Source organism: Kryptolebias marmoratus, linkage group LG17 (assembly GCF_001649575.2).
Source record: "Kryptolebias marmoratus isolate JLee-2015 linkage group LG17, ASM164957v2, whole genome shotgun sequence".
Lineage (NCBI taxonomy): Eukaryota > Metazoa > Chordata > Actinopteri > Cyprinodontiformes > Rivulidae > Kryptolebias > Kryptolebias marmoratus.
Window position 1 is genome coordinate 24,406,122 of NC_051446.1, and position 21,460 is coordinate 24,427,581.

Sequence of the window (21,460 nt, forward strand, 5' to 3'; positions counted from 1 at the left end):
GATAAAAAGGTGAAATCTCTGCTAAAATCTTGTGTTTTGAATCAACATTCATATAAACTAATTCAGTGAGTCATCATGGCTGTGCCCTGAGTCCTCTGTTGCTTCAGATGAGGCTGATCCCCATGGATTTACAAACACACACAAATACATGTCATATACACATTCAAGTCACTTGTTTTAAATAAATGCTTCTATTCTGATTAAGTAACTGATGTGCATGGGTATAATGAGTGGTTGACCTCAGGATTTTTTAAAGTCTGATACGGCCCTGCTCACCAGACTGGCTCTTTCAGACTCAGATAAATTTTAGAGTCATTTTAAAATAAACACTGCAGGTAAGACCATTTCAAAACATGAAACCTTACAGTTACTTTCTTTTTTATCATTCAAATAAATGTCCAAACGTTTGGCTTAAAAATCATTTCCACTTTGCCGTTTTGCTTGAACCTTTCTACAGAGTCTTTCCCCGTCATGAACATTTGTGTTAAATTTACTATCAAACAAACTGCCCCGACTCATTGGTAGCCCTTTGATCATAACTCTCTCCGAGTCGAGGCGTGGAAGTTAAACCGAGTGCTCAGGATGATTTGCGGAGCTGTTAGCACTGCAGTTACAGCAAATCCTCCGATGCAGAAAACACTAAAGACTGTCAGGTCTGATTAAGTCTTACAGGGGAAAAAACGGCCCAAGAGGAGAGAGAGGATTGTGAATGTGAGGACTGAGGAGGAGGGAGAAAATACGCCCCGAGCTGAAATAAAAGAAAGATGGTGGGTGATACTGAGGAGCAGAGAGGGACTTCTGCAGCCTTGGAGCAACACATCTCCGTGCATGTGGGAGATCCATGGCGAGCACGAGGCTCATCAGATAAAGAATCGGAGACAAAGTTTCCTGGGCTTCAAAGCGATTAGCATATGAGAGAAAAAGGAAAAGGTTGCAGGAAGATTAAAGCTACTGATATGTTAGACCTGCATCATAAACAGGAGCAGAACAAACTGTCTGAAAGGAGGAAAAAAAAGAGGCTATTTCTGTCCAACCAGCCAATACAGTATGTTCTGTTACTTCACGAAAGTGTTGAATGACTCATCGAAGCTGGCTCACACACACACAGAGACAACAACAGAACTAACAGTCCCATAAGAGAGGAGATGCTGCAAACACAACCAGAGCTCAATGAATCCGTCAGTCTAGATTCAGGTCCAAGGTCCAAATCGAAACCACAAAGGGCCTGAAAGTACGTTTTTGACAGCTTCGAGTGAAATTCCTTCTGGAAATCAAAAGACTATTTACCTCCCTGACACCTCAGAAATCTGCTGAAGCGCTACGCCGCTCCGTCAAAGAAAAGAAGACGTGTGTTTGTGTGAACGAGACGGGAGGTAATTAAAAGACAAAGAGCTTCTCGTCATCAGAAGCAGGAAGTCGTGTCTGATCTGTAAGCGCTCGCTCTGATCAGCTCTAAGAGGCGGAACAACTTGTCAGATATAATCTTTCGGTCTGCCCACTTTCTTAGAGGCTGTATTTGAACGAGAGGAGAGCTCACTTGGTTCAAATTTATATGGAAATCATTAAATATAAACTCACAGTAAAAACTGCTTTTCAGGAATCTACAAAGATTAGAGCCACAGATTAAATTCCCTGAAGGAATGCATGTCACCCGTCACATTTTACGCCCAAATTTTAGACTATCTTTAGCTATAAAGAGACAGAGTTGTAGCCGTTTTGGTCAAACTTTGTAAACAACATCATGCATGATCTCATGCAATATTGTGAGATCTCACCAGATCTGTTAGAGCTCAGAGAATGTGTTGCAAATGACTCTCAGCTACTACCACACCGAATATTGACTGTGAAATATATATTAGAGCAAACATCTTAAAGCTCCTCATTCATACATTTTCTTCAGCTTCGCTGGTTTTCCTCCCACAGTAAGAACTGAAAATGGACTGAGAAGGAACGAAAAAAAGCAGCCAAAGCACAAAGAAAACTTTGAATTACTTTTAGAAAGCCCGAGAAACTAATCAAGGAAGAAAGTTGGGTTGTTGGGAAGCAAAACAGGAAGAAACCAGGGCTGAGTCCAGAACTTTTTACAGCCCTTGAATATACATTTCTATAGAGGAGAAGGATTTTATCAGATGGTTTTACTGTCAGAAACAAACATCTGTTCTTACTGACAGATGTGGATGAGATTAAAAACAACATCTATTGTTTGCTTACAAGTTAATCCGGAAACTCAAAAGAAAAACTGAGCAGACAGACAAACAGATGCTCCATCAGACGGACAGACTGCATCTGCTGGACGCCACAGCTCCTCATCCAAACAATCAGTCACACTCCAGCACACACACACACACACACACACACACACACACATATTGGCACCTCTGCTGCGTGTTGGATTCAGGCTAATGTCAACATGGTTGGGTTGATGTGCGTTTTAGTGTTCAGAATAAAGAGCACCGTTTGTGATTCCTTACATTACTTGTCAGTAAAATATCTTTAAACACGCCAAAGTAGGTGTTTTATAACATTTAACAAGATGACATAACTAATAATAATTAAAATGTTGGACTAAAACAGCTATAACTCTGCCTGTTCTTTTAATAATTTGATTTAATTTAAAACTGTCTCGGTTTTTAATATCTATTAAAGAGGAGTTTGTAGTCAGCCATGAGAAAAAGTGGCAACTGCTTGATTTAATCAGTAATGATCACAGTTTTCCCTGTATAATGTTATCTGAAGGACTCCAAATTAAGAAATAATCCTTTCTAATTCAAAGAGCTGTTAAGTTGCAACAACAAAGGACTTAATAAAGCGTCTGCGGCCATCTTAGTCTTTGTTTTACTGTAATTCAGAAATAGATTATTGATTAAAGGCACGAGTTGGGAAGAATATAAAGGCAGAAAATTAGCTTTGACCTGAAATGCGGTGGAAACAAAAAAGATGACAGGATGTTCATCTGCAGTTTTAATAACAAAGGCAGAACAGAACGTACGGCGGGAGGCAGAATCACATCATTTCGAGCCGAGCGCAGAGAAAAGCGTGAAGGCGCCGGGAGCCGAGGTGAGAAGGTGAGAAAACAGACACAGGAAGAAAATAACAGGAACAGTGGTATGACACTGTGGCAGCAGCTTCTAATTCAGTCGTCTTATTAGTTAATGCTCCAACTTTCTGAAAGAAAGCAGAGGAGGACGTCTTTGCCCCATGTTCTGCACACAAACAGAAATCTGTCCCCAAACACTCGATGGCAACCAAACGGACCACACATTTATTCACCACATCATGCACAAACCCATGTTTTATTATCTGTGTTAATAATTTTAATAGTTGGGTCGTTGTGTTGTGATGCAATGATTTGCAAATCTTCTAAACTCATTTTTTCTTCACAATGGAACACACTAAACCTATAAAATGTTTAAAATAAGACATTGTACCAATTAAAAATAGAGGTAATATTGAATTTTATAGCAGCAACAAAAGGCTGTATAGGTTAGTGGTGCAAATAAACAGCTGGAGGAGCATTTTGTAACTAATTAGGTTAATTGGCAGTAAGGTAAGTAAGAGGATCAGGGATAAAAAGAGCATTTTAGAGAATCATAGATCAGACATGAAGGAGACAACATTCCCGTCCAGCTGGTCTCCTCGGGTCCTGGATGTTTCCAGACTGTTGCTTCTCAGAGGGAATCATGATCCTGTTCCAGCTTTTCTGAGACTCGTTGCTGCCATAAAACTAATTATTTTATTATTTTCTAAAACAGTGGTACGATTTCTTTACAAGCTTTTTTTATTTACATTTTTGTAAAAAGGTCTCTTTGATTATCGTTGGATGAATTTGAATGAAACTTGCAGAAAATAATCGCTGGATGTTCGTCTACAACTTTAGGAGCAAACCTGATTCAAGATGGCTGCCAAGGCTGATCAACCTTAGCCAACAAACATGGCTAAAACAACCATATTTACAGATATTCAGCTAAAATTTGGTGAGAGTCAACCCCAGCACGTACTCAGAGGACTAAATGTTTAAAACTTCCATGCAGAGTGACGGGTGATATGCATTCCTTTAAGAAATGCTAATTTGATCTTAGTATTTGTCATAATGATTGTTAGTCTTTGTTTCACCTTTGCATTTGCTGTTTTGTCATAAAATATATTCAGTTTTCTTTTCAAAAGCTTTATTTTGATAATCTTCATTTATTTGTTAGTCTACTGTTTGGGACACGACTGGTCATTTAATCAAATTGTTACAAAAAAAAACAAAAATATTCTTTAAAAAAATACAAGTATATGTCTAATTAATGTGTCAAAATATAAATATTATGAAATGGTAAACTGCTTGCTTGTCGTTTTGTTCAGATTTTCAGACTTCCCTCCTAATCTGCAGCTCCCCAGTCGCCCTCCCGCCTCCCGTCATCACTTTTCCAGCAGCCCTGTTAACCACCTGTGCCCTCATAATCTCCAGCTCCTGGAAAAAAACAAAAAACAAGCCATCTACCAAGAAACGAGCCCGACCTCCTGACGAGCCGCAGCTGATCGTCTCCAAACCTCCACAGCAGGAAACTCACTTCAGTCAATCCAGCAACTTTGTGTTTCATGCCTATAATTGGTCGACTGGCAGCTCTCAGGGTTATGAAATAATATCTAAATGAAAGGATGAGGAGCTCTAACCAACTCATGGAACAGTCACAGTTCTCTGCTGGATGTTGTGTTTCCTGCCTCACATTCTCACAGACTCCTCCGCGTGCCCTCGCTGGAAACGCTGACCTCGTGTCGCTAACGATCGCGGCGTGAATCAACGATTAGCACCACGAACGCGCGACCAGTGGAAGCTCTGCTCCTTAACACATCTGTACGTGCTTTCATACACGAGGGGAGCAGGTGGAGCACACAAACACCGACTTCCTGTTTGCACCTGAGCCTGCCTCGTGCTGCAGCCCACGTGAAATATGCATTTAGGAAAAAGTACGGGAGATTTAAAACAGGGATTGAAAAAGAGGAGAAGCAGGAATTTAAACTGTCAGCTTCAAATGATTAATGGAAAAAAATATCTGGGAATATCTGTGCTGTTAGAGAACATTTTGGAGCAAAAAGTGAATTAAAACAAAGAAACAAGCAGAACAATATTCATTTCTCTGGATTCTGGTGAGAACTTCTCTGATAGATGGAAACAAGCATTAAAATAAAAGTTATCATATATATATTTTAACCTGTGCACAATTTGTGATGCACAAAACAGAACAAACTATTTTTTACAGGTGACAGTTGCTCTACTCCTCTTTGTGTAAAAAAACCCACTGATTAGACATAAAAATCAATAAAAAATGTGTTTTTATTTCTCTATAGAACTCTAAAATGCAACTTGCCAACATCATTTTCCTAAAGTTTTCGTTTTACTTGTTGGAGTGATTCAAGTGTCACGATTCAGCACTGAACTGTAGAAAAATAAATCCGTTTCAGTTTTTGTGCTCTAAAACTTTGTAATTGAATTTTTTTTATTCATAAGGTTGTGAGTCATTAAAATAAACAGAACCTGACAGTTTCAGATGTTATTAACTATGTATGAGAGCCACTGCGCACACACACACACACACACACACACACACACACACAGCAAACTGCAGATATCTTTGTTGGAAATACTTATTACAGCCTTTTATATATTTCAGTTTTCAGGCTGATTCCAGATTTTTATTCGTAAAATGTTCTGAACGCTTCAGATTTTGGCCAATCCAGATTCCTCTATAACTAAAAATATACAAAACAGTTTTACTAATTTCAGATTAAAAGCACTGAGAATAAAAACTTTTATATTTCCTCTGAAACAACACCAGATAAGTAGGTCTTCTCTTACTGGAAATCTAAGATGCTTCAAATATCCAAATAAAAGTATTCATACAAAGACAATCCATATGAAACGATATTTGAGCATACAGTATCTCCTAAACAAATCTGATTATTTCTCCTGAACCCTTTAATCCTTTTAAGACAGAACTTATAACATAGACCTCAGTTTTAAATAAACTGCAGTCATGTTTAACGTATTCAGTAGGAAGAAAAGAAAACTGATTTATTGATACACAAATTAGTGCATCCTCCCCAGAAAACACAAAACCACCCAAGTAAATGAGACATATTCAGAAAACGAGTTGAGATTTAAGACTTTAATTCAAATTTATTTTCGGATCAGCGGACGGCAGTGAGATCATTACGGCCGTTAACTTCCCATCTGACTGCATCTGTGGCGACATGTGATCGTCCTCCTGCAGCCTCCTGACAGCTCTGTGTCACAACATGTGTGACGTGTGTTCAATGAATGAATGAATGAACAGAGCAGTTTCACTGTGCAGGGAACCAAATAAATTCAGAAAGGATGGTGAGAAGATGGCAGACATGAACTGACCGCCTTCTGGGATGGATCTCTGACTCAGCCACTTCTTTCCGTCTCAAACATTTGGAGCAGTGAATTTATATAAAACCATTATATTCAACTGAGCTTCAATAAGAGCTTTATTACTAATGTAATGCAATCAAAACAATGCAATAAATCCCACCTCAGGAAGTCATAATCATCCTTTATTTAAAAAAGGACGAAACACAAAGAAGTGGTTCGATATGGAAGTAATTTATATTTTATTTTAATTTTGTTTGCAGTTAAAGAGAACAAAAAAATCACTGCTTTTCTTAGAGTGAATCAACACCTCTGAGAGGGATGGGAATTAATTTTATCTCACTTAAAAAGTAAAACTTTAGTTTGTTTTAATCTGTTTGACTGTGGCATCCGTTACCTCTGTGCTCTGAAAATATCACCATTAGGCCCTACACAAGTTAAGAAAATACTTATATTATTGATTTTCAAGTAACAAATCTGATCTGCCTTTCATTCAAATTCAATCTGAATCATTAAAAAACGTCAGCAAACCCGTGTCAGGACCAGAGAGACATCTGGACATGTTTAAGTTGAAAAGATTGAATTTATGACCCTGCAGAAACCCTGGAAAGGCTGGTGTTAATGTGATCGCTTGTGTGTGTGTGTGTGTGTGTGTGTGTGTGTGTGTTAGAGAGCAAAATATTTCCTGATCCACTGGATGGATTTTAATGAAACTCTCAGAAAGTAATCCCTGTCTGTGGAGTCAACCCAGTTCAAGATGGATGCCACAAAAATGGCTGTAACTCTGTCCATTTTACAGCTGTTGAGCTGAAGTTTCTCGTGGTAGTAGCTGAGAGTCGTTCCCAACACGCACTCTAAGCTCCTACAGATAGAATGAGATCTTTGTTTAAAACTTTGACATATAAAGCAGCGGGCAACTTCTTTAAGGAACGCCAACCCATGTTACTTTGTCGTTTTCAGTTTAAGTTGTGACTGTTTTTCCCCCAAATGTCTCCTGATGGGGTGCTGCAAAGATGGTGAGAGTTTAACTTGCACTTTACCTACGTCAGGCACACTTCCTTACCCCGGTCACCCTTATTTGTTTTTTTTTTGTTGCCTTAAAGTTTGTTTCACATTGACTTCATCTAGAGTTTGAAGCTGCAGGTAACAGCAGATTATCGAAGCAGCTTTCTTTAAAACAAAAAGTTGCCCACTGCTGCAGATGGCAAACTTTAACAGCAGTTGTAACACTGCTCAGACGTCAGACATCTTTAATCGTATATAATATATATATGATTGATTATCATACAACCTTCTACATTCCCTTCTTGCCGACTGTCAAAGTGAATCTCTCACCTCACGTTTAATTCTGTTTCTCTGCACATAGCTCCTCTTTCATTCTCACACTTCATTTTTTTTTGGTTCTTTCAACTTTCACACCTTTATCTGAGCAAACACACTTGAGGAGATGTGACTTATAGAGCCTGGAGAACTTTGGTGGAATTTCAAAGTCTGCAGGGCTCACTTTTTCTGCACTCTCTGTCCTCAAAGTCTAAAAACTATCAATATACATCCCAAAAGTAGTGTTACAATAAAATCTTTCTCTTTTGTCCTCTGAGGTAAAACAAGTCTGGAAACCCAAACAATTAAATAAACTCAAAAAAACAAAAGTAAAGAGAAGCAAATCGAAACAAAAAACATTTTCTGTAGTTTTATGTAAATTCGGTTTGTGTATTATAAGAATTAGGACAAAATAAAATGTCTCTGATTCAACAAACATGGCATCAACTCAAATCGTGCACGTTTGGTTAGAAAGTAAAAACGAAAACTGAAGGTTTTGTTTCCTGGGGTCAATTATCTTTAATTAAACTACAAAGCATCGTACTGAAGTCACTTCAGTCACAAACCCGTCTCGTCTCAAACGTGACTTACGTTCGGCTCAGATTAAAGGTTAGATGAGTGCAGATCGAATGTTTCTCCTGCAGCTGCTGTTGCCACGACAACGATGTGAACAACAGAGAAGCAGACTGAAATAAAACCACTTTTGAGTTAAAACGGAGCATCCGCTGAAGGAATGCACGTTGCCCGCCGCCGTGCGACCCATTTGTGCTCAGATGACTCTCAGCTACTACCACACCAACATTCAGCTAAATATCTGCAGGAAAAAACTGATTTATAGCCATTTTTGTGTTTGCTGAGGTTAATTAGCCATCCTGAATCAGGTGCACATCCAATAACCATATGCGCTCAAATCTGTTGAGTAAAATATGCAAATAGAAGTGTTTTGTTTACATCGAGTGCGTACCCACATTTCAGAATATATATTTCAAACTGAACCAGGATAACCTTTTTATTAATGTTGGTTTCATAGTTTGCAGTGAGTACCTTAAAGTTTGTCTTTAGGTTTAACAGAAGCCTGTTAATGACCCTTTAATGCAAATCAAGGAAAAATGTGCAGCTTGAGTCAAGAGTTGTGAAAAAAAAGACATTAATAAATTATTATTCTAACCAGTAGGTGGCACTGCTAAAAATGAGCAATTTAATAATAAATCTAACAATTTGTCAGTATGCATAATACCCAAATTAAACAACCAATTAGTTTAAACTAAAAGAAAAAGAGTCTAAAGTAAAAAGAACTGCATTATTTTTTAATATTTATAGACATGATGTTGCTTTAGAAGCAGGGAAAATGTGTTAAATCTGCTTAAAACTGGATGCAACTGGTCAAAGAGCTTAAAGCACAAGTTATTAAATTTCAGAAATGGGTCGTTCCATAGGCAGCACTTTTAATTTAAAGGCAGATGTTTATATTATTTAAATCTTCTTTTCTTTGAAATCCTCTCCTATAAAATAAATAAACAATCGTATTTACTAAAGCTGTCAATTCAGGTCATTTTTTTGACAAAAAAATAAAAAAAATTCTGTTACCACTGGCTAGTGACAGGAGCACAGACGGCACAGAAAAGGAAAAAGATTTAGCTGATATTGATTGGTGCTGATATCAGTTCCAGGAAGCAGCAGGAGGATTACTGCACACTGAAACCATCTCTGTCTGCTGCAGGAAGAGCAGGTCAGAGAGCAGCACAGGACTGAGGAGGATATCGACTCCTGGATGAAAGGAGGAAAGGAAGATTCACAAATCAATCTGTACCTCAGGCCCGCTGGATTCACAGTTTCCTGTCGTTAAGAACTACTTTTACTCTGAACTAACAATGTGTGCAGGAATAACTTTGCATCACACGGAAACATGAAGACAGTTTCTGACACAGCGCATCACTTTGAAGCCTGTTGCTGTCTGTATTTTGATCAACCACACAGATCTCTACACACAACTAATCTCACTGCATCATCACATCATCCCTCTCTTTTCCCCCTCCAAGTTTTTTCTTCTTTGCACGGCTCTCCTCATAAATATATAAAAATGCATCTTCCGCTTCTCGCTACCAGCAGCTAAATACTCCTATAGGCTGGCAGTGACATCACTTGTGCAAAGTGTTGAGTCAGTCACCCATAGACTCCTTTTCTCTGGCGCTTGATGCCCTCTAGTGTTCAGAGCAAGAAGTGCAGATGTATTTAGAAACCTACTTAACAGCTGCCCCAAACAACCTTTTAAATGTCACACATTGACTGGAAAACTGAAAGGAACTGAGCCAGGATCTGCGAAGGTGAGCGACTTTGATCTTATCCAAGCCGTCTGGTCTTTGAACACGGATGGAGCTGAATTTAATTGGCTTAAAACAGTTTGAGCAGGCCATTAGAGTGAATTAGACTGTAATGCTTCCTGATTATTGAACCTAACAGGATCAGACTCAGGACTGAGAGCTGCTTCATGCAGAGCGTCTGCTGCTCTCAGGTTACAACAAACACATCGGGCCAACTTCAGCTGGATTTTAGGATCAGCAGATAAATCTAACGTGTATTTATTGTGTTCTGAGACACATAAATGTAAGTAAATTGGTCAAATGTTGAAAATATTACACGCATTATCATTTGACACAGCAAGATCTGTTGGCACTTGGGAGTATAGTGTGTTCAGCTACTACTAAACCAATTTTTACCTCAATATTTGTAAAGTTATCTGAGTTATAGTCATTTTAATGTTTCCTAAGGTTAGCTGGCTGTGACAGCCATCTTGAATTGAGGGTAAGTTGTAGAGGTTTATCCAGTGATTCCTTTCCAAGAGTTTCATTAAAATCCATCCAGTGGTTCATGAGATATTTTGCTAACGAACACACATTTGACTCTAATAGGTAATGGAATCTCTCTCAACTAGTTAAGTATGTGATGTGGATCAGTCTCAGCTACTACCACACCAAATCTGAGCTCAATATCTGTAAAACAGGCTGAGTTGGAGCCATTAAGTTGCTTAGCTTCTATCATTATTAGAACCATTTATTGACTTCCATTCATCTCCTTAATTAACCCCGACCCTCACCCTTAACCTAACCATTACCAGTACAACCATAACCTAAACTCTGTTCACACCTTAGTCTTAAACCTAATTCTGCTAAAGGCACTTCAATATATGAGGACAAGGCTTTGGTCCTGATAGGGACAACCGGTCCTGACAAGGTAGGTAAAAGTCAGACCCTCCAGGATTTCGCGATGTTGCGATCGCAACTATTAATGCAAAATCAAGCAAACCCCACAAAATCGCAGCTTTTTGCAACCTTGCCCAAAACACTGCAACTTTCCTGCAACTTTAACCCAATATTTATTGTTTCTAAAGTGATTCGCCACCGTTTCTGCGGTCTAGTCTCTTCTTTGTGGTTTGTGGAATACAAAATAACCCCAAATAACTCAGGAAGAAGACACATGACGTCACTTCCTGTTAACATCAGAATGCTGGGAGCGTGCAGGAGCAGCGACCGAAGCCAAAATGTGCGCTAATGCTTCACATTTGNATAAACGCATCGACAAACACTTTGTGTCTGCAAAACGTGAGGAGAGCTGCAGACCAGGGACAATCCAGAAATGCTCATGAATGTCAGTTTAGAAGCTATCAAAGTTCTCAAATAAAGCACCTTTTGAGAATGTCAATGTTTGTTGGGAATTATCTTACAGAACTAGTTGTTTGGTTTAGATTTTAAAAGTTATGGTTGTTTGTTGATTTTAGTAAAAAAAAAAAAAATCGCAACTTTTAGGAAAATGCCCCGCGAAATCAGGCATTTTAGCCGCAACAATCACAAAAAATCCTGGAGAGACTGAAATGTACCAGAAAAGGTCCTTAAAAGGGTAACAAAAATCAGGTATATACACACACAAAAAAAGAGGATTATTGTCCAGCTTCACCCCTTGATGGCGGGAGATAAAAGGTCAAATGAAGACCATGCGGGGTGCAGACCCGCAGCAGCTTTCTGATTCGAACCGTGCTCACCTTGCGGCTGGTGAAGTGGGGGTGCTTTGCCAGCTTGACGTTGAGTCCCTGGAGGAAAACCTCGTCGGTGACTTTGCCCACATTCATACAGGCTTCGTCCAGAACGGAGAAGATGCCTTTATGCTGCTGTTCCACCAAGTCCACGATGATCTGATTGTTGAAGTAATCAATCTAAAAAAAGAACAGCGGTTTTTATAGTCCGCTTCTGAAACTAAAGACATCAAAAGAAATACTTTAAAGTCCTAAAAAGGCAAGTGAGAATTTTATTTCTGACATTTTTAATATAGTTTTATGAGCTTAGCCGAGTTGAAGTTAATTTTTGATGACTTTGATCTGAAGGAACAGGGTTTTATTACATTTGAACAATAAAAGTGGGAAAATTTGAGCCAAAAATCAACCGCAGATACACTGCTGCAACAATAACAAGTTAATATTCACAGTCACATGGGTCTTTGCACTCCTTTTGCAATACCAAGCTGATGGTTAAAGCAAATGCCCAATAAAAAGGAAAACAAGACTAATTTTACACTTTGCTGACACACATTTAAACTCACCAGGATCCAAATACTGAAAGGTTTTAATCCCGTTTTATATATTCGGACTTGAAAATTTACAGTCTAGTGCAGGAGTTTAAGCTCTTATAGGCAAAATAATTTACAGAAATATATATTAACTCAATTAGTTAAATGGTTTTGTCATTAAACTTGTTTTTGTTGCCTCTTTTATAAAAAATATAACCCACAAAAGGTTTTAATCCTTTTTTCTTTTTCCTCCTATAAAACAATATAAACACATAAAAAGATAAACCATTTCACCCGTTTTGTGTCATAAACATAAAATAAATAAACAATTTAGAACTGTCTCGGCCAGATGGACTATTTTCCCTCAGGTTTATCTAAAACAAGCTTAATTACAGTGGAAAATCAAGGTAAAAGTCAGGGACAAAATAACAAAAAGCACCCTACATGTTTCCAGGGGATGCCTTCCCTCTGATACTCCTCCTGCTCCTGCTTCAGAACCAGCTGGATGAAGAGCTGCTGCAGCTTTTCATTACAGTAGTTGATGCAAAACTGCTCAAAGCTGCAGGTTTTTTTAAAAGAAAAAGGTAAAAAAACATCAGATTAAATGTTATGAAATGTTGACATTGAATGCATCTCCTTAAAAACAACCAGTAAATTAAAGTTTTACATCTACGGAAGTATAAAAAGTTCATTTAGTTAATTGTTCACTTCCACACCTGTTGTTCTGGAAAATTTCAAACCCATAGATGTCCAAAACACCGATGACCGTGTTCTTCCCGTGGACTCTGGCGTCGTAGTTTTTCACCTCGATGACGTCGTTGATGCGCCCGACGATCCAGCAGAACAATCGTTCATACATCGCCTGAGGAAGAAAACACAATCAGCGTGTGTCGGGGTTAATTAAATAAATAAATTAAATTAAAACACAGGAACTGAAAACCTGCTGAAAATAAACTGAAATTCAGTAAAAGAAGCAGAACACTAAACTTAACAACCAGCTATCTAAAAGATAAAGGTAGCAGAAGTGTTACTAAAAGTGTCAAAAGGCTAGCTAAATGCTAAAACAGCAAATGTGTAGCTAAAAGTAAAAAAATAAAGCTAACTAAAAGCTAAAAGTCGCAACAGGTTAGCTGGAAATATCAGAAAACTAGCTGAAAGCTAACATTAGTAAAAGGCTGATTTAAACTATAAGAAGGCTAAAAATATATATCAAAAAGCTAGCTAGAAGCTAAAAGTAGCTAAAGGCTAGCTAAAAGCTAGATCAGTGTCGCAAGGGGGCCAAAATTAAAAATTTGGTCCTAGCCAAGGGCCGATCATGATCAATATTTATTAAAAATTACATAAGTTAATTGGTTTTAGATGTATTATGTCAAATCATTCATATAGAAATATCAATGACCTTTTCCCAGTTACAGATTATACAGAATTTAGAGCAAACAGACTTTAATGAACAAAGACAAATAGATCAAACTTCAAAAAGCTCATCATTAGCTGTCATTTCTTACGCCTCACTCAGCTTTTAAATGAAGTTTTTAACATTAAAACAGATTTTAAAAACAAAAACCTGATCATACAGAAATTAAAACTATATATTGTTGGCTTCTAAGTCACTGTCAAGAGAAAACTTCAGTTTTTTTAAGCAAAATAAGAATCAGAGACTTGATCTGAACCAGACTAGAGGGCCGGATGAAATGTTACAGAGGGCCGGATCTGGCCCGCGGGCCTTGATTTGACACATGTGAGCTGATGAATAGAATAGTAGATAAAAACAGAGAAGGTATTCTGAAGCAGATTTCAGGCTCAATGTATTTCTGTGGGGGAAAATATTTTTAGAAAACTCTAAAAGAGTTTAAATAAACGTGTTGATGTATGAACGCCTAAAAAACACAATATGCAGAAGTGGTTGGACTGTAAGAATAAATTGTGACCTGTCTGGAGTCATAACATTCTGTGAACCACAGTCAGCGTCATTTAAACGAACACCAAGCCCCGAGTGAAAGGTTACAACCGCTTATCTTAATTTAGGTGCAGAAAAAACAAAACTCAGGAATAACCTTGGCTAGAGCGTCTCGCCCGTAGCTGGCCTCCTGAGCCGTGTGCTGCTTCTCGATGACGTCTCGACCCGTGGCGACGGTGCGGTAGAGCAGCGCCTTCTCAACGTTTTCCTCTTTGGTGGACAGCAGCTCCCTGATCACAGACACCAGTTTGGTGTTTTCTATCAGGGTCACGTCGCCGTCCACGCCGAACCTCAGGTTTCCCTGTGAGAAGAACAGACCGCTCTTTATTCTGACAAAACAAGTTAACGCTGACAAATATCAGGAATTTTGGACTCCTCTGCGCGAAAGCCTTATTTTCAAGTTTGGGTGTTTTTAATGCATGTAAAAACTTTTTCAAAACCCCAAAATCATCTCAGCAAAGCTCATATTTAGACGTATTAGGACTTACTCATCTTATTCATGAGAATTTCTTGAAATATTTGTTGGTACGTTACATATTATCGCCTCCATCTCTTGTTCAGCTCAGAGTTTATTTGCATCAGTGACTTCTCAGTTTGAGATTAGGAAGCAGATCTTTATTATGACACTTCCACCACCGTGCTTTTCAGGTACAAAGCTGTACTGAAAAAATCTAATCTGCACCACAAACGTCTACAATATTTAATCTGCTCAGACCCCAAAATAGTTTTGCATTGATCCTTTTGGACTACAAAGGCTTTTAATTGACCTGACTCTCATGCAGGTTAAATATTTTATGATTATAGACTTTATGAAACAAAACAAACTTTAAATTGATCTGCAAATCCAATAAAACGCTGGGATTTCTGGAGTCTGCTTTTTGCATTTGATGAATTTCCTGCGACATGAAGTCATGGAGAACCGGCCGTGTTTGAAATCTGAAGATGAAGACTTTTATAGCAATAATAAAATTTATACTGGAGACATTTATGCAACTTAAAGAAGTAGCTCTTAAAATCTTGTCATGATTGATGCGACGCACTTCGACAACAAAGAGAAGAGATTTTAAATGTAGGGAGGTTGAAAAAGGTTTCGATAAGAGCTACAAAATCTGGAACTGCTCGGATTTTTAAGTGCAATAAATAGTGCGTACTTCCTTTCTACACAGAAATGCTTAGTTTTGTTTATTTGAATCATAAAAAGCAGCATTTGGTCGAGTGCATCATTACTTATAAGCCGTGAATTAAGGATGAAGTGTTTTGTTTTTTAAAATAATCTCATGTTGTATTCAACATTTTATGACTTTCTTATATTCACTCTGAAAAATATGACAACTATGAACTGATAAGAAAACACTAAAATAAAAGGGCACGGTGTGAAGCTGGTAGGCAAACACGATAAGGAGACCTTTCCGGAGCGGGACACAGCTGGTGTAGGAACGGAGCAGGATTTGGGTTTTATTGGGGATTACCAGATGCAGGATGGTGGCCAGGATCTTGTAAACAGTCTGAATCTCGTCTGCTGTGAAACCGATCACCTTCATGGCATCGGCCACAGCTTTGAAGTCAGCGCTATCGTTGATGGAAGACTGGAGACAGAAAAAAAACAAGTTTAGGGCAAAAAAAAGGAAATTAAGCAGCCTATAAAGCAAATGTATTGTAGTCCTTCCTCTTTAAGTTATTGCAGGCAGGATATCGAGTTCAACAGTTAATTAAATCACAGTGAAGCCTTGCAGCAACAAAAACATGCGTTGCTTGGACACACGGAGCAGAAAAGCAGCACCTCGGCTGTACGGTTGGTGCTCCATGACGTCAGGTTGTTGCTGTCAAGTGGTTTTTTGCTTCTTTGCTTTTGTTCCAACTCGTTAAGTTCATGCAAAAACAACGACGTACACCAGAGGTCTGCATTAAAATGTCTTTCTAAGCGCTTCAGTCAGTGGGATTTTTTTGTTTTAAATGTGACGCTTTATATTTGTTCTCCAAATGTCAGATTTGTTTGGGTTTTTTTCCAAAACTGTGGAGAAAAATACATCTGTAAGCTTAACTGCGTTTATCAATGTGCAACTAAATTTGTCATTGCTCTGATATTTATAAAAACTTCCTCCATTTTTACAACAGATGGTGCTTCTACGGTTTCATCAGAATCAAATGAACGTTTGTGTTTGGATTTTTAAATTTAAAAGCAATAATTCTCCAAAAATACCCCACATGAATGAAGTAATAAGGACGACCACTAAGTAGGAGACATCATGAAGACCAAGGACCTCTCCACGCAGGTCAGAGACAAAGTTGTAGAGAAGAACTGATCAGGGTTTGGTTAGAAAAAATATCCTAAATCCTGACAATCCCACAGAGCTCTGTTAATCCACTGTTAGGAAATGGACAGATGTCTCCACAGCAAACCTGCCAAGAGAGGATCGTCCACCAAACCTCACAGAGACTGGAGGATCTGTCTATAGGGCGGCTAGAAGCTGCACCGAGCCGGGCTTCATGGAGGAGCAGGACGTTGATTAAAATAAAAAAGCTGGAATGGCTGGAATTTATTTCCCTGACATGTAGAAGAAGGTGCTGAGGTCAAATTAGACCAAACCTTTAAGCCAATAGGGACAAATCTAATGCATGTCATCATGCTGAGAGGACCGTTCCTACAGCATGGTGGTGGCAGCATCATGCTGAGGGCATGTTTTTATTGGCAGGGACTGGGAAAGCTGGACGGAGCAAACTACAGAGAAGTTCTTAAGATGAAAACTTGAGACTGAGAAGGAGGTCCACCTTCCAGCAGTACAGTGACCCAAAGGAGAACCAGCTCAAAGTCCTGGAACGGTCCAGTCAAAACCCAGAGCTTGGTCTGACTGAGAGTCTTCCATTGGATTTAAAGCAAGCACCCATCCAAGCTGATGGAGCTGCAGCAGTTTGGTCATGAAGGACAGACAGAAGCTCCAGCGGTCAGATGGACCAGGATCAGACGGACTTGAAGAGACCTGATGCTGTAACTGCAGCTGAAGATAACTCTATGGCAGGGGTCTCCAATCCTGGTCCTCAGGGCCACCATCCTGCATGTGTTACCTGTTTCCTGCTCCAACACACCTGATTCAGAGGTTAAATCACCTCTTCATGTTCTGCAGAAGCCTGTTAATCACCCATTGATTCAAACCAGGTGTGTTGGAGCAGAGGAACAAGTAAAACCTGCAGGATGGAGGCCCTGAGGACCAGGATTGGACACTCCTGCTGTAGAGTTTTGGGGCTAAATACAAACACACACTATTTTTCAGTTCTATACTTTTTAGAATTATTGAAACCAGTTTTTACCCATTTAAAATCATTCATCTGAAGGATTTCTTTCCCTATGATTATTACTTGTAAACTAATTAAAAACCCATTTAAAGCAACAAAACAGAAAGAATACCAGGAGGGATAAAAACCTTTGCAGCCCACTGTAAGGTGAATATGAATTACCTTAATCTGCCCTCCGACTTTGACGAAGTTGAAGGCTGTTGGTTCTTTTTGGACGTGAAGAGAACGTAGGAGGGAGTCTGGAGCTCCTCTGAGCAGCTGATGGTGAAACATGCAGGATATCTTTGTTAAAATGCCTCACACATAACTGCTGTTGGGTTATTAGTTCCAGTTTAAACGTCTGACGTTCACAAAGTCTTTTCCATCCCAAACATGAGAAGCACGAGCTGTAACCTCTTTTTTAACTTCTACTCACAGGATCAAAAGTGCTGCTGATAAATCGTGATGCAGGAGTTCAGCACTTTGCATACTGAAAGAAGATCTATTGAGTTATCTTTACGTTAATTGTTGACACAGTGAGTTTCCTTCTATAAAAATCAGCGTTTAAACTTTGATGACCTGCAGCTGCTGATTCCAGAATCTGTGTGAAACGACTGGAAGACAATCATTTCATCCAGTCCTACATATGTAAAGCTGTTCGTGACAAAACCTAGAAAATAATAAAATAAATAAGCATGCCCCTGGCAACACCGAAGGTCTAAAACACCAGGAAAGCTTTTCTAAACAAAACAAATGGTCATAGGCAAATAAATATATTTACCTGGTAGAATGAGTGGAAGCTCCTCTCCCCTTCCTGTTGGAAAATTACCCTGGACTAGTTTGGAAAATTGAAAAAAAAAAGGAATAATGCAAAAACGGTTAATTTTAATTTACTTCCTCTTACGTTGTGTTGCTCATGACTTCAACATTTTGAAAGCAGGATGAGTCCCGTGTCAAGTTAACCAAGATCCCTGGGACAACATGTCCAATAATCACAATATAATAATCATAAGTTTATCAGCTTTATTTTAAACTCACCTTCTCCAGCAGGTAGTTGTTGATGTGGCCCCCGATGGGATCCCCCTTGAAGTCGAAGTTAATGTCCATGTATTTGCCGAAGCGGCTGGAGTTGTCGTTGCGGTTGGTTTTGGCGTTTCCGAAGGCTTCCAGGACGCAGTTGGATTTTAGCAGCATGTTTTTTACTCTGTGGAGCAACAGAAAGATCCAGAAAAGTTGGAAAAAAAACTCAAATTAGAAATCTGAGTTTAAATTTAAACTCTACTATAACTTTTCCTTAATCGCGCCTGTTCAGCGTGAACATTTGCAGATAAGGAACTCTACTTAGCATATTTGATTCAACGTGTTTACTTGGATTGTCATATTTTGGATTCACTTTTCAGCCTTATCTCCTCATCTAAATTCATAAAGTTTATCTGTTGCTTTTATCTTTTTAACTAGCTAAGCAAATTACACCGCAGAATATAATAACTTGTTGTGTCATATAGTGCAATAAACTGTTTATCTAACAGCAAACGGGCGCACACACCCGCTCAGTTACATGAGACAATGACAACTTTCCTGCGCTGTAACTACAGCCTTTCATCGTCCAAGAGGGTTAGATTACAAGCAGCGATAATTAAAGAAGTACAGCAACACTTTAAATAGGATTATTGAAGCCCTGGATTATTAATACAGTGCATGTCTGAAAAGTTAAAATCTATTCTGAACTGCAGCAGTTTTTGAAACCACTCTTTGAGGAAATTCAGTGGTTTTACAACTCCAAACAAAGAAAAATCTCCTGTGTGAATAACAGCAGCTCACCTTTCAACTTCGGCCCTCTGATTAGGATTGGTAATAGCAGCTATGTATTGCATGATGTACTTGCTGGCTTCGGTCTTTCCCGCTCCACTTTCCCCTGCAATTAAAAACAAAGACAAACCATCGATAGCCCTGCAGCGGTTTGCATGCCTTTCAGCTGAAGCTGCCAGACCACAAGCGATTACATTTACTAGTTAAAACATTTGAAATTTTTACAGTCAAATGAGTCATTTTTGTGGTCTTGACTTTTTTTGAAGTCTGACGCTGTCGGCCCAGACCCATAACCAAACCCCAACTGGTGGTTTTACTTAATCAGAGCAGCTATTTCTTTGTTTTTGTTCCGTACTGGACAAAATACTGTAATACATCATACTTTCAGGAAGTCTGAGACATTATTTGCCTGACATGACATGATGTCAGGATTCAGAGGGTCTCAGTTCCTGTTATGACCACTGAGTGGTGCTTCATCCTCCATTTTTCTCCAACCTGCCAGACAGCTTGCGAGCAGACAATTTTTTTAATGGGACACAAATCATTCTCCAAGTACTTCATGTGCACAAAACAGTTTTTTCTGCCTTCTTCTCAGCTCGGTGGGCTTCCGGTGTTACCTGAGATGACGATACACGTGTCTTTGTTCCTCCTCTTCATGGCTTTGTAAGCAGCATCAGCGATGGCGAAGAGGTGGGGCGGCCTCTCGTACAGCTCACGGCCCTTGTACTGATCGATGGTGTCCCGGCCGTAAACGTTCATGGCACGGTAAGGGTTAACGGACACCACCACCTCTCCGATGTAGGAGTAGATCCTCCCCTTCTCGAACCTAAATGATCAAAAAAATAAAAAACAGGGGACATTTATTGACAAGGTACTAAAGAAAAAAGGAATATCTTCAGTATTTTTATGATTTTCATACAATTAGCATAAACACACAGTACATGTGTTTAGCATGTTCAATTGTAAGAAATAATCAAAAATATTTACACGTTTTAGACAATAAATTGTGGAATAAAATTTTAAAAAATACATCCTCAACAACAAAATATTTAACATATTCAATTCCCTTAATTTGTTTCAAACAGCATGACAAAAAATTGTATTTATTGTTGTATGCAAGCACGAAAAACCAAATATTTTGCGCTAAAAGAAAAGAAAAATCTTTGCAGAATTAAAGTAAAGACTTGATCTATATTAACCCATTATTGATCATAGTCACACTGCCCATAAACCCCAGCAACAATAAAGATAACAGCACCGGTGAAGTGCAGCTATCTTTTATTGCACCGACTCATGCAGGAAAATAATTCATTAATTTCACCAACAGGATTTAATGTTAATTTAAAATCTCAATAAAACCTGGAGCTCAATAACAGAGCAAGAAATAGGGATGGGAAGTTACTTTTGAATATCTGAAGTGTAATTAAAATGAAAAATCTGAAGACTGTCATGTAAACTTTTATTTATTTATTTATTTATTTTCAAGTAAACATTAACACGGCAAGTTGTTTCCTAAACAATGCTTTTCCAGATAAGGGATCTACTGACCAACTCCCTCCCAACAAAAAATAAAAATAAGCAATAGAAAAACTACTCTTAACATCTTTTTCTGCCTTGGTAGTTTATTTTAAAAGGGTTAGCAACAGGTAAGTAAATCATAAAGCAGTAACAGAGATTAGAACTCTTTAAGATGCTTTGTTTGCTTTTAAACAGTTTGTTTGCCGACACTCATCGTGCTAAATTAGGCATAAAAAAGGAATTAAACACGTGTTGCGAGAAGCAGGAACTTCTTAAGTTGGTTTAATGTTCAGAGTAGAGACTGGTAGGAGGACCGGGACGGGGACCAGGACTGGACCGGAGGGGACAGGGTTGTCAAATATGAGAAGTAAAAAGATTTTTTCTTATAATCCAGTCACATCCAGATATTTAATTTTCACACTTCACTTTCAAAGAACGAGCTCATGAGAAGCAGCTCATCTATTTTAACTCCATCTGCTGCATCCTGTTGGAGATTATATACGTATATACAGGTGCTGGTCATAAAATTAGAATATCATGAAAAAGTAGATTGATTTCAGTAATTCCATTTAAAAAGTGAAACTTGTATATTATATTCATACATTACATACAAACTCATATATTTCAAATGTTTATTTCGTTTAATTTTG

General features: G+C 38.5%; 1 protein-coding gene across 1 annotated transcript in view; it reads right to left on the reverse strand.

Annotated features, from left to right (window-relative positions):
* myo1d (myosin 1D) overlaps positions 1-21,460 on the reverse strand; it is an 88,619-nt gene that overhangs the window by 47,598 nt on the left and 19,561 nt on the right. The window contains exons 2-11 of the mRNA XM_017438047.3: positions 19,910-20,118; positions 19,305-19,398; positions 18,522-18,687; positions 18,265-18,318; positions 17,667-17,762; positions 15,683-15,799; positions 14,311-14,514; positions 12,973-13,118; positions 12,701-12,815; positions 11,736-11,906 (exon numbers count right to left, since the gene is read on the reverse strand). Coding sequence (XP_017293536.1) covers positions 11,736-11,906; positions 12,701-12,815; positions 12,973-13,118; positions 14,311-14,514; positions 15,683-15,799; positions 17,667-17,762; positions 18,265-18,318; positions 18,522-18,687; positions 19,305-19,398; positions 19,910-20,118 — 1,372 coding nt within the window. The remainder of the gene's footprint in view (positions 1-11,735; positions 11,907-12,700; positions 12,816-12,972; positions 13,119-14,310; positions 14,515-15,682; positions 15,800-17,666; positions 17,763-18,264; positions 18,319-18,521; positions 18,688-19,304; positions 19,399-19,909; positions 20,119-21,460) is intronic.